This window comes from Salmo salar, chromosome 19 (genome assembly GCF_965601325.2).
Source record: "Salmo salar chromosome 19, fSalSal1, whole genome shotgun sequence".
NCBI lineage: Eukaryota > Metazoa > Chordata > Actinopteri > Salmoniformes > Salmonidae > Salmo > Salmo salar.
Genome location: NC_138309.1, coordinates 63,618,172 through 63,631,435, shown reverse-complemented (window position 1 = coordinate 63,631,435; position 13,264 = coordinate 63,618,172). Strand labels below are relative to the sequence as shown.

Sequence of the window (13,264 nt, the reverse complement as noted above, 5' to 3'; positions counted from 1 at the left end):
ATCTCAGTAGTTCAACGTGTCCTCTCCATTCCCTTCATGTGTACTGATCTTTAAGAATTGAACAGGTCAATTGGAAACAACAGCTTTCACCTATCCAGTGTCATAAGATATGTGCATATGAAGGAAAAGACACAACCAGAAGCCACTTAGCTACTATTAGGACTCAATCCTGGAATGTTCTCCAAAATTCTCAGATAGCTCCCTTCATAACACATACGAGTCTAGGTGGACTTCAATGTGTATAATTTAACAGTTTTTATCTTGTCCTTTCAAACGGTCAATATGGAAATCAAACAAGGAAACAAGACTTATTGGATTTGAACTCACACCAGTGGTGAATCTCAAAAGTCCTTCCTCCAGTCTTCTCCCCACCCTCTCGAAACATCATAGGGAAGCAAGGAGAGCATTGTAGAAGAAGAACTTTTGAGAGTCACACATTGTGACGAAAGGGTGGTTTTAGAAGGGTCAATGGGCACACCCAGGGTGAGTCCTCATCTATCGGTTGTAAAACTGAGACGACACCCACGCCAGGCCCCACTTGAGGTTGGTCAACATGAACTTGAGTGCCTTGGTCCACTGCTCCTCTGAGTTGAACTGGGTCTTGATGGAGTAGGAGCCGCCGCTGCCTCCTGTGTCCTCAATCTTGCCCTTCTCGACATCCATCCTGACCCATAACAGAAAAAGGTTTGTTAAAACTCAAACCCCAAGTGTTTATTTCTTGAGGGGCATGAAAGAAACTGGTGAGACATCTACAGCTGCTAACACCCACATTTTTTTAATCTAAGGCCAGTATGCCAAGACAAACTAATCTGCAGATTTCTCATGCTAGTGACTAGTTGGAGGCAAATGATCATGCAGAGACAAAGGATTAAGCTGTCAAAAGCTGACCAACTCCAGTTATTTGTGTAAGTACAATAGAGTACCACAGTATGAGTCATAATACCCAATAAACATAGCGGTCAAACAAGGAAATGGTTCCAACCGTGCTTCCACCATTCATTTTTCACCATAGGAAATTTTAGAAACACTTAAAAGGGATGTGTTTCATGTAGGCTTACCCTTGTGTGACGTTTAGATAACCGTGTAAATATCTGTAGGACAAGGTGACTTATCAATATATTTGACTGTATTTAGCCCCCAAAAATGAACTGCTAATTAGCTGCTAATGTGGCTATCATAAAGAACTACAAACGCCATGATGATCTGGGCGAGACTGTCGAGGCAAAGGTAAGTTTCAGAGTTCCAAATTGAGCAGCAGCTGCTGAAAAAATGAGCTCCTACAAATATTGAAATTTACATGGTGTTTTAGAGTTTTTTAGAGTGAAGTACATTGGAAAAAAGCAAAAGAAAATTGCAAGACTGAATTGGAGACAAAACAAGCAACAAACAATGAAGATAGGTTTTTGAAAAAGTTACTATTTTTCATAAAATTGTACAGTTATCTTAGCTAGCTGAATTGTTTACCAGTTGCTAAGCAGTTGCTAGGGAATCTCCTGGAAGAAGTTAGCTAGTTAACAAAGAATAACAAAGAATATCTAGTTAACAGAAGAAAAGAAAGACAAAATAAGGAAAGAAAAATGACATCAAAGTGAAACAGTCCTCTAAAGACACAATAGTACAAGAAACAACGCTTCTATTGCATTTATATTCTATTTCTATAGCGTCTTCAAGGTTTCCAAGATGGCGTAGCAGTCAGATGTCCTTTGTCCTCGTCTTGTCCTGTGTGTATGTATTTTATGTATTTTTGTCTTTTTCTTCGCATATCTTTTTGTATATTTTTTCTAGAAACTCAACGTCAAAACACTCTCCTGCAACCCGCCTCACCAAATGTGGTGCTGATCTGTTTTTTTATTATTATTTTTTTTTCAAAAGTATACTGCTCAAAAAAATAAAGGGAACACTTAAACAACACAATGTAACTCCAAGTCAATCACACTTCTGTGAAATCAAACTGTCCACTTAGGAAGCAACACTGATTGACAATAAATTTCACATGCTGTTGTGCAAATGGAATAGACAACAGGTGGAAATTATAGGCAATTAGCAAGACACCCCCAATAAAGGAGTGGTTCTGCAGGTGGTAACCACATACCACTTCTCAGTTCCTATGCTTCCTGGCTGATGTTTTGGTCACTTTTGAATGCTGGCGGTGCTTTCACTCTAGTGGTAGCATGAGACGGAGTCTACAACCCACCTAAGTGGCTCAGGTAGTGCAGCTCATCCAGGATGGCACATCAATGCGAGCTGTGGCAAGAAGGTTTGCTGTGTCTGTCAGCGTAGTGTCCAGAGCATGGAGGCGCTACCAGGAGACAGGCCAGTACATCAGGAGACGTGGAGGAGGCCGTAGGAATGCAACAACCCAGCAGCAGGACCGCTACCTCCGCCTTTGTGCAAGGAGGAGCAGGAGGAGCACTGCCAGAGCCCTGCAAAATGATCTTCAGCAGGCCACAAATGTGCATGTGTCTGCTCAAACGGTCAGAAACAGACTCCATGAGGGTGGTATGAGGGCCCGACGTCCACAGGTGGGGGTTGTGCTTACAGCCCAACACCGTGCAGGACGTTTGGCATTTGCCAGAGAACACCAAGATTGGCAAATTTGCCACTGGCGCCCTGTGCTCGTCGCAGATGAAAGCAGGTTCACACTGAGGACATGTGACAGACGTGACAGTCTGGAGATGCCGTGGAGAACGTTCTGCTGCCTGCAACATCCTCCAGCATGACCGGTTTGGCGGTGGGTCAGTCATGGTGTGGGGTGGCATTTCTTTGGGGGGCCGCACAGCCCTCCATGTGCTTGCCAGAGGTAGCCTGACTGCCATTAGGTACCGAGATGAGATCCTCAGACCCCTTGTGAGACCATATGCTGGTGCGGTTGGCCCTGGGTTCCTCCTAATGCAAGACAATGCTAGGCCTCATGTGGCTGGAGTGTGTCAGCAGTTCCTGCAAGAGGAAGGCATTGATGCTATGGACTGGCCCGCCCGTTCCCCAGACCTGAATCCAATTGAGCACATCTGGGACATCATGTCTCGCTCCATCCACCAACGCCACGTTGCACCAAAGACTGTCCAGGAGTTGGCGGATGCTTTAGTCCAGGTCTGGGAGGAGATCCCTCAGGAGACCATCCGCCACCTCATCAGGAGCATGCCCAGGCGTTGTAGGGAGGTCATACAGGCACACGGAGGCCACACACACTACTGAGCCTCATTTTGACTTGTTTTAAGGACATTACATCAAAGTTGGATCAGCCAGTAGTGCGGTTTTCCACTTTAATTTTGAGTGTGACTCCAAATCCAGACCTCCATGGGTTGATAAATTGGATTTCCATTGATTATTTTTGTGTGATTTTGTTGTCAGCACATTCAAGTATGTAAAGAAAAAAGTATTTAATAAGATTATTTCATTCATTCAGATCTAGGATGTGTTATTTTAGTGATCCCTTTATTTTTTTGAGCAGTTTATTCACCTCGTAAAGCTATCGCCAGTTTTGTACAACGCGACTCAGACCAGAGCATACCGGACCTATTTCTACCGCAAGCTCTGGACATTTACACCTGGATCTTGCAGCTAACTAGCTGCTATCCGAGTGACTATTGGCTAACGTTGTTTCCGGAGCAAACACCAATTATCCTGGAGCTAACCAGCTGAATAGTTCCATTAGTCACTCCTGGGCTACAATCACCTATCCGGACCCGTTTTACTGCTGATACGGAGCCCCACCGGGCCGTCATGACTGGAATTCCGACGTTATCTGCCCGAGGGAGTTATTCAACTGGCCCCTCCATCGCAATGTAACCTGAACGCCCATCTGCAAACTATGGCCCGCTTATCGTTAGCTGTCTTGAGCATATTGGCTGCTATCTGAACAGGTCTATCGAACAATCTTCTTGGACCACTATATCTATAACTATTTTGATAATTGGATTGGTCCCCTCTACCACACGGAACCCACTAATCTACCGACGGAAACACACGGGGTGGCTAAAAACAGACCTCCATCTTCTGCTAGCTTGCTACCCATGGCTCGGCTAGCTGTCTGAATCACCGTCACCCCAACCAACCTCACTACTCACTGGACCCTTATGATCACACGGCTAAGCATGCCTCTCCTTAATGTCAATATGCCATGTCCATTGCTGTTCTGGTTAGTGTTTATTGGCTTATTTCACTGTAGAGCCTCTAGCCGTGCTCATTATACCTTATCCAACCCTTCAGTTCCGCCACCCACACATGCGATGACATCACCTGGTTTCAATGATGTTTCTAGAGACAATATCTCTTTCATCATCACTCAATGCCTAGGTTTACCTCCACTGTATTCACATCCTACCATACCTTTGTCTGTAGACTATACCTTGAATCTATTTTATCGCCCCCAAAAACCTGCTCCTTTTACTCTCTGTTCCGGACGTCCTAGACGTCCAATTCTCATGGCTTTTAGCCGTACCCTTATCCTACTCCTCCTCTGTTCCTCTGGCGATGTAGAGGTGAATCCAGGCCCTGCAGTGCCTAGCTCCACTCCTAATCCCCAGGTGCTCTCTTTTGATGACTTCTGTAATCGTAAAAGCCTTGGTTTCATGCATGTTAACATTACAAGCCTCCTCCCTAAGTTTGTTTTATTCACTGCTTTAGCACACTCTGCCAACCCGGATGTCTTAGCCGTGTCTGAATCCTGGCTTAGGAAGACCACCAATAACTCTGAAATCTCCATCCCTAACTACAACATTTTCAGACAAGATAGAACGGCCAAAGTGGGCGGTGTTGCAGTCTACTGCAGAGATAGTAGGACAGTACTCTGCAGGCTATCCAGGTCTGCACCCAAACAATTTGAGCTTCTACTTTAAAAATCCACCTCTCTAAAAACAAGTCTCTCACCGTTGCCGCCTGCTATAGACCACCCTCTGCCCCCAGCTGTGCTCTGGATACCATATGTGAACTGATTGCCCCACATCTATCTTCAGAGCTCATGCCGCTAGGTGACCTAAACTGTGACATACTTAACACCCCGGCCGTCCTACAATCTAAGCTTGATGCTGTTGGGTTTTATTTCACTTATTAGATGTGATGTATTACCATTTACAGTAGATGTAGGCCTAAGTATGAACGGACTGTAATGCACTAAGAGGTTTATATTGTATTAACTTCTCTAGGGCCGGCGGGACGAAATCGTCCCACCTACGTAACAGCCAGTGGAATCCTGTGGCGCGTTATTCAAATACCTTAGAAATGCTATTACTTCAATTTCTCAAACATATGACTATTTTACACCATTTTAAAGACAAGACTCTCGTTAATCTAACCACACTGTCCGATTTCAAAAAGGCTTTACAACAAAAGCAAAACATTAGATTATGTCAGCAGAGTACCCAGCCAGAAATAATCAGACACCCATTTTTCAAGCTAGCATATAATGTCACATAAACCCAGAAGACAGCTAAATGCAGCACTAACCTTTGATGATCTTCATCAGATGACACACCTAGGACATTATGTTATACAATACATGCATGTTTTCTTCAATCAAGTTCATATTTATATCAAAAACCAGCTTTTTACATTAGCATGTGACGTTCAGAACCCGCAAACTTCTGGTGAATTTACTAAATTACTCACGATAAACGTTCACAAAAAGCATAACAATTAATTTAAGAATTATAGATACAGAACTCCTCTATGCACTCGATATGTCCGATTTTAAAATAGCCTTTCGGTGAAAGCACATTTTGCAATATTCTAAGTAGATAGCCCGGCATCACAGGGCTAGCTATTTAGACACCCAGCAAGTTTAGCACTCACCAAAGTCAGATTTACTATAAGAAAAATGTTATTACCTTTGGTGTTCTTCGTCAGAATGCACTCCCAGGACTTCTACTTCAATAACAAATGTTGGTTTGGTCCCAAATAATCCATTGTTATATCCAAATAGCGGCGTTTTGTTCGTGCGTTCAAGACACTATCCGAAAGGGTAAAGAAGGGTGACGAGCATGGCGCATTTCGTGACCAAAAATGTCTAAATATTCCATTACCGTACTTCGAAGCATGTCAACCGCTGTTTAAAATCAATTTTTATGCCATTTTTCTCGTAAAAAAGCGATAATATTCCGACCGGGAATCTGCATTTAGTTTAACAGACGAAAGAAAATAAAGCATGGGGTCGACTCGGGCATGCGCCTAAGCCCATTGTCCTCTGATCGGCCACTTGCCAAAAGCGATAATGTGTTTCAGCCTGGGGCTGCCTCGATATCATTCAGCTTTTTCCCGGGCTCTGAGAGCCTATGGGAGCCGTAGGAAGTGTCACGTTACAGCAAAGATCCTCAGTCTTCAATGAAAAGAGCCAAGATGAACAACAACTTGTCAGACAGGCCACTTCCTGTTCAGAATCCTCTCAGGTTTTTGCCTGCCATATGAGTTCTGTTATACTCACAGACACCATTCAAACAGTTTTAGAAACTTTAGGGTGTTTTCTATCCAAAGCCAATAATTATATGCATATTCTAGTTACTGGGCAGGAGTAGTAACCAGATTAAATCGGGTACGTTTTTTATCCGGCCGTGTCAATACTGCCCCCTACCCCCAACAGGTTAACATAGATTGAGCAACATATAATAGACATGACTAACTGGAGGGTTGCTGGCTAGTAGGAGTGTAGGCTGAGTAGACTCGTGACACACACACACACAATGCCTGGTTGTGGGGCCGCTCAAGGACAGGTGTACGGGAGGGGCTGGTAGAATGGAAGATAGCTGTAGCACAAAAGCAGAAACTGTCCTAACTGTAGCATAAAAACAGGCACTGTCCTTGGGTGTCTGACTCTCGGGTACACACATGAAGATAAGCTAGAAGACAACTATGCTTGGCAACAAAGATGCGTCGAGAGGCTGGGACCAGCCTGCATGCCAACGATAGGATGAGTAAGTTTAAACCATGCTCATCCTCCCTCTGACAGGCCAGCAGTGAGCGGGAACTATCTCTGTCAAAGTATTTAATGAAAAGCAAAGGATGTCACTCAGTTCTCTGTTTGCCCTGCGAGGTGTTACAGTGAACCCGTATTTACGAAGATTGCATTTACCATTTATTCGCTTGACTAATTATATTGAATAAAAAAACTGAGAATATATTCAGTGACTTAGTGTTAAATTCTGTTCTGATACCAGATTGAATTGATGCAGCCCTAACAATGCCCTCAATCTCACACAAATTATCAATAAACCTACCAGGTACAACCCCAAGGCCATAAACACGGGCACCCTCATAGATATCATCCTAACCAACTTGCCCTCTAAATACACCTCTGCTGTTTTCAACCAAGATCTCAGCGATCACTGCCTCATTGCCTGCATCCGTAATGGGTCAGCGGTCAAACGACCTCCACTCATCACTATCAAACGCTCCCTGAAACACTTCAGCGAGCAGGCCTTTCTAATCGACCTGGCCCGGGTATCCTGGAAGGATATCGACCTCATCCCGTCAGTAGAGGATGCCTGGTTATTTTAAAAAAATGCTTTCCTCATCATCTTACATAAGCATGCCCCATTCAAGAAATTTAGAACCAGGAACAGATATTGCCCTTGGTTCTCTCCAGACCTGACTGCCCTTAACCAACACAAAAACATCCTGTGGCGTTCTGCATTAGCATCAAACAGCCCCCGTGAAATGCAACTTTTTAGGGAAGTTAGAAACCAATTTACACAGGCAGTTAGAAAAGCCAAGGCTAGCTTTTTCAAGCAGAAATTTGCTTCCTGCACCACAAACTCAAAAAAGTTCTGGGACATTGTAAAGTCCATGGAGAATAAGAGCACCTCCTCCCAGCTGCCCACTGCACTGAGGACAGGAAACTCTGTCACCACCGATAAATCCACTATAATTGAGAATTTCAATAAGCATTTTTCTACGGTTGGCCATGCTTTCCACCTGGCCACCCCTACACCGGTCAACAGTCCTGCACCCCACACAGCAACTCTCCCAAGCCTTCCCCATTTCTCCTTCTCCCAAATCCAGTCAGCTGATGTTCTGAAAGAGCTGCAAAATCTGGACCCCCACAAATCAGCCGGGCTAGACAATCTGGACCCTTTCTTTCTAAAATGATCTGCCGAAATTGTTGCAACCCCTATTACTAGCCTGTTCAACCTCTCTTTCGTGTCGTCTGAGATTCCCAAAGATTGGAAAGCAGCTGCGGTCATCCCCCTCTTCAAAGGGGGGCACACTCTTGACCCAAACTGCTACAGACCTATATCTATTCTACCCTGTCTTTCTAAGGTCTTCGAAAGCCAAGTTAACAAACAGATCACCGACCATTTCGAATCCCACCGTACATTTTCCGCTATGCAATCTGGTTTCAGAGCTGGTCATGGGTGCACCTCAGCCACGCTCAAGGTCCTAAACGATATCTTAACCGCCATCGATAAGAAACAGTACTGTGCAACCGTATTCATTGACCTGGCCAAGGCTTTCGACTCTGTCAGTCATCACATCCTCATCGGCAGACTCAACAGCCTTGGTTTCTCAAACGATTGCCTCGACTGGTTCACCAACTACTTCTCCGACAGAGTTCAGTGTGTCAAATCTGAGGGCCTGTTGTCCGGGCCTCTGGCAGTCTCTATGGGGGTGCCACAGGGTTCAATTCTTGGGCCGACTCTCTTCTCTGTATATATCAATGATGTCGCTCTTGCTGCTGGTGAGTCTCTGATCCACCTCTACGCAGACGACACCATTCTGTATACTTCTGGCCCTTCTTTGGACACAGTGTTAACAACCCTCCAGACGAGCTTCAATGCCATACAACTCTCCTTCCGTGGCCTACAACTGCTCTTAAATACAAGTAAAACTAAATGCATGCTCTTCAACCAATCGCTGCCTGCACCTGCCCGTCCATCCAGCATCACTACTCTGGACGGTTCTGACTTAGAATATGTGGACAACTACAAATACCTAGGTGTCTGGTTAGACTGTAAACTCTCCTTCCAGACTCACATAAAACATCTCCAATCCAAAGTTAAATCTAGAATTGGCTTCCTATTTCGCAACAAAGCATCCTTCACTCATGCTGCCAAACATACCCTCGTAAAACTGACCATCTTACCGATCCTCGACTTTGGCGATGTCATTTAGAAAATAGCCTCCAACACCCTACTCAACAAATTGGATTCAGTCTATCACAGTGCCATGCGTTTTGTCACCAAAGCCCCATATACTACCCACCACTGCAACCTGTACGCTCTCATTGGCTGGCCCTCACTTCATACTCGTCGCCAAACCCACTGGCTCCAGGTCATCTACAAGACCCTGCTAGGTAAAGTCCCGCCTTATCTCTGCTCGCTGGGCACCATAGCTGCACCCACCCGTAGCATGCGTTCCAGAAGGTATATCTCAATTGTCAACCCCAAAGCCAATTCCTCCTTCGGCCCCCTCTCCTTCCAGTTCTCTGCTGCCAATGACTGGAACGAACTACAAAAATCTCTGAAACTGGAAACAAATCTCCCTCACTAGCTTTAAGCACCAGCTGTCAGAGCAGCTCCCAGATCACTGCACCTGTACATAGCCCATTTATAAATAGCCCAAACAACTACCTCTTCCCCTACTGTATTTATATATTTATTTATTTTTGCTCCCCAGTATTTCTACTTTGCACACTCATCTACTGTCAAATCTACCATTCCAGTGTTTTAATTGCTATATTGTATTTACTTTGCCACCATGGCCTATATATTGCCTTTACCTCCCTTATCTCACCTCATTTGCTCACATTGTATATAGACTTATTTTTCTACTGTATTATTGACTGTATGTTTGTTTAACTCCATGTGTAACTCTATGTTGTTATATGTGTCGAACTGCTTTGCTTTATCTTGGCCAGGTCACAGTTGTAAATGAGAACTTGTTCTCAACTTGCCTACCTGGTTAAATAAAGGTGAAATAAAAATAATCTCTGAATTAACTATGTTAGCTAAATTTTGTAATAAATAAATTGTCAAAATGTCTTTAAATTGACAATTCAGAGAGTTCAGTAATATGTTTCACCTCAAAGAAAAGTGGCATGTTTAAATATGAGATGAGGGCAAGCAGTTCAACACAGGTAGGTCACATTCACCATTTTGGGCAGTATATTATGGTCTATTAAGTATGTGAGATTATGTATGTGAGATTCTAGAAATCTCATTATTTGTGAACCAATTATGATGTCAGAAATGATCAATAAATTCCAAATGTTCTGTTTGAACATTCTGGTGTCTGACTGCTGAAAATAGAACACTAGTATCCAAGACAATCTAACAGATTCCTCCTGAGATATAGTTAACACAGTAGATCACCATAAAATATAGAAAGTGCTACTAGACTACAACTTAGTTGCAGAACGAGGTTGGAAGAAGGCCACTGTTAATCTCCTTGATGATGAGGAGATTCTTGCAGCCGCTAATGGAAGATAATGCTTTAACAGGGAACCTTGGAGCTGCCAGTAGCAACTCCGTTCAGCCTGCCCTGCCATCTCAACCCAAGGCCACTGAGAAGCTTCCAGCGCTCAAACAAAACAGTTTAAACACCTCTAGAATCCCAGTACTGGAGTTGACTGAAGAAAGAAAGGGTGCTCTGCAGCGACTTGCCAATTTGAAGGCTGTGGAAAAGAAACCACATCCTCCCTCCAGAATCCCAGTACTGCAGAAGAAGAGGTCCATCTGCAATGGGAAGAGTCAAGGACTGCATGTAGCTCCAACATCTCAGCAGTCAGGGAAGGCTACTGTTCCTCCCATCCGGAAGCCACTGCAACCCATCCGTACCAAGAGGGATCAAACCTACGTGGTGAAAGACATCTACCTCCATAGTACCAAGCCAATGAAGGCAGTCCATGGAGCCAATATGGTCGCCAAGATGCCACTGCCTCCCATTAGAGCTAGAGTCACTGTGCCAAACAATGATGCCAAGAAGGAGCCATTCCAGCCAGTCAGACCAGAGGGCAGCCCTTGTCCTGCTGCTTCAAAGTACAGAAGGCAGGTTGTGAAGAAACACTTTCAGTTCAAGACTCAGACCCTAACTGTACAGGATCTACCACCGTGCCCCGATGAGATGGTATGGGACGTCTTTAACTCAGAGGCTGAGCAGGTGATGGCATATATGAAGGCCACGCTGATCAGTGTCACCCAAGAATTGAAACTGATTAAGAGTGGGGCCAAGATGGATGTTCAGGCTTTGGAGGAGAAAAAGGCAAAAGAACGGTTGAGAAAAAAGGTGGAGAAGTTCATCCAGGAGATCTGCCTGATGAAGGTGGATTCTGACCTATGGGAGATGATAAGAGATAATGAAGAAGAGGAAGAAAGGATTAAAGAGGTGAGGAGAAATGGAGAAGAAAGCAGCGTGGCGAGTAAGCCAAAGCAGACAGCCACAAGATACACTGTGAGCAAGCCAAAGGATGTCAAGAAGGGTTTGAACATGGAAGAGAAAAAGGAGGACAGACAGGTAAAGTAGCTTGACATTCCAAAGCCATGCTACCTGCTGATCTAGTGTAGTGTTGGTGATCACGTGTGTTTGTATCAGAGGAGGCTGATGGGAGGAGTTATAGGAGGATAGGATCGTTGTAATGGCTGGAATGAAATGAATTGATCAGAATCAAACGTGGTTTCCATGTGATTGATGTGTGCGATATCGTTGCTTTTGTTCTATTCCAGCCATTACAATGAGCCCATTACAATGAGCTCCTCCCACCAGCCTCATCTGGTTTGTACATATTGTATATCTTGTCTTTGTTTCCCAGCTGCCCATTATTTGTCCCATCTGATAACATCCATTCATTCAGGTGGTGTTGAAACGTCGATTTGGGATGAGTGCAGCCAACTCCAAGCTGAAGCAGTGTGAGCACTGCGGCCGGTGCTTTGATCCTAGTCGCCTGGAGAAACACAGCGAGATCTGTGCCAAGCTCTCCTCCAAGAGCTCTAGACGAGGGGTCTATGACTCCACCATGCACCGTCTCAAAGGCACTATACTGGCTGGCTACGTGAAGCGATCCGTGGTGTGATGCACCAAGGGACCTGAGTCTGTCGCTCTTTTGTAATTTGGATTGAACAGACAGACATACAGTGACTGCTAAACCACCAGCTGCCCAAATGAGGACTTCTACCTTGGAATCTGTGAGGGTTCCAATAAGAGGCAGTACTACTAGGAGGCAGTATTGTATCCAGAAACGTCTAAACCAACAGTGTTCAGCAGTTCCTCAAATCTACAGAAACACCTGTATAAAACACCTCAATAAAATCAAATCCAAATACTCATCTAAATCATTCTGTCAGATGTGTTACTAGTGCAGGAAAATAGAATAAATGAAATATTAAGAAACAAGGGAACGTATTTGTCAAATCTGAATATGAAAAGGAGTGACATTTTTTTTTATGAATTGGAAAAATCAATAAAGATAAACTAATTAATTTAGTTGTTTAATTTACCAAATTTACACAAATAACTGAAGTTGGTCAGCTTTTGACAGTTTAATCCTTGGTCTCTCGGCATAATCCATAGATGATTACAATTATAAATTGATGATGTCTGCTGGACGAGTTGACTGACCTGTAGGACAGGCAGAATCCCGTGTCTCCCTTCTCCACCTCCTCCTTGAACTGCTGCACACAGTCCAGGAAGGCCACCATGGCATGGTCAAACTTGTTGTCCCAGAAGAAGCGCAGGCCCCCTGTACAGTACAGTGGTAGCTCCTACACACACAAGAAGAAAGAGACAGTGGAATGTACCATATACAACATGGCTTATTCACTGGGGTTGGCTTGGGCCAGTCTAATGAGCATTGGAAAATAGTTCTTTTTTTCACAGCTCATTAGGAAATGTTTGTTGTTTGTCTCCATATAGTAGCCAGCGGTAAGTATGCTCATGTACTGTACCTTTTAGTTCGAGACCTCTCTTGTTGGTAACAACCATCACACCTCCTCATCCATGCTTCACGGTGGGAACCACACATGCGGAGATCATCCGTTCACCTACCCTGCGTCTCACAATGACACGGCGGTTGGAACCAGATCTCAAATGTGGACTCATCAGACCAAAGGCCAAATTTCCACTGATCTGATGTCCATCTCTCATGTTTCTTGGCCCAAGCAAGTCTCATCTTCTTATTGGTGTCCTTTAGTAGTGGTTTCTTTGTGTAACGGTTGTCGTAGGAAGTAGACCAAGGTGCAGCGGGAAAATGTATACTCATCTTCTTATTTATTATAAAAGAAGGAAAAACCAAAAGAAACACGTATACAAAAAGCAAACGACACTAAACAGTCCCGTCAGG

At 44.2% G+C, this 13,264-nt stretch overlaps 1 protein-coding gene across 1 annotated transcript; it reads right to left on the bottom strand.

The window, feature by feature from the left end:
• Positions 1-318: 318 nt before the first annotated feature.
• LOC106579349 (beclin-1-like) lies at positions 319-12,923 on the bottom strand. Its single transcript, XM_014159193.3, has 3 exons — positions 12,912-12,923; positions 12,544-12,686; positions 319-664 (listed from the first exon to the last, which is right to left on the bottom strand). The coding sequence occupies exons 1-3, from the start codon at positions 12,921-12,923 to the stop codon at positions 496-498; spliced, it is 324 nt and encodes a 107-aa protein (XP_014014668.1). The 3' UTR covers positions 319-495.
• Between the last annotated feature and the right edge of the window lie 341 nt (positions 12,924-13,264).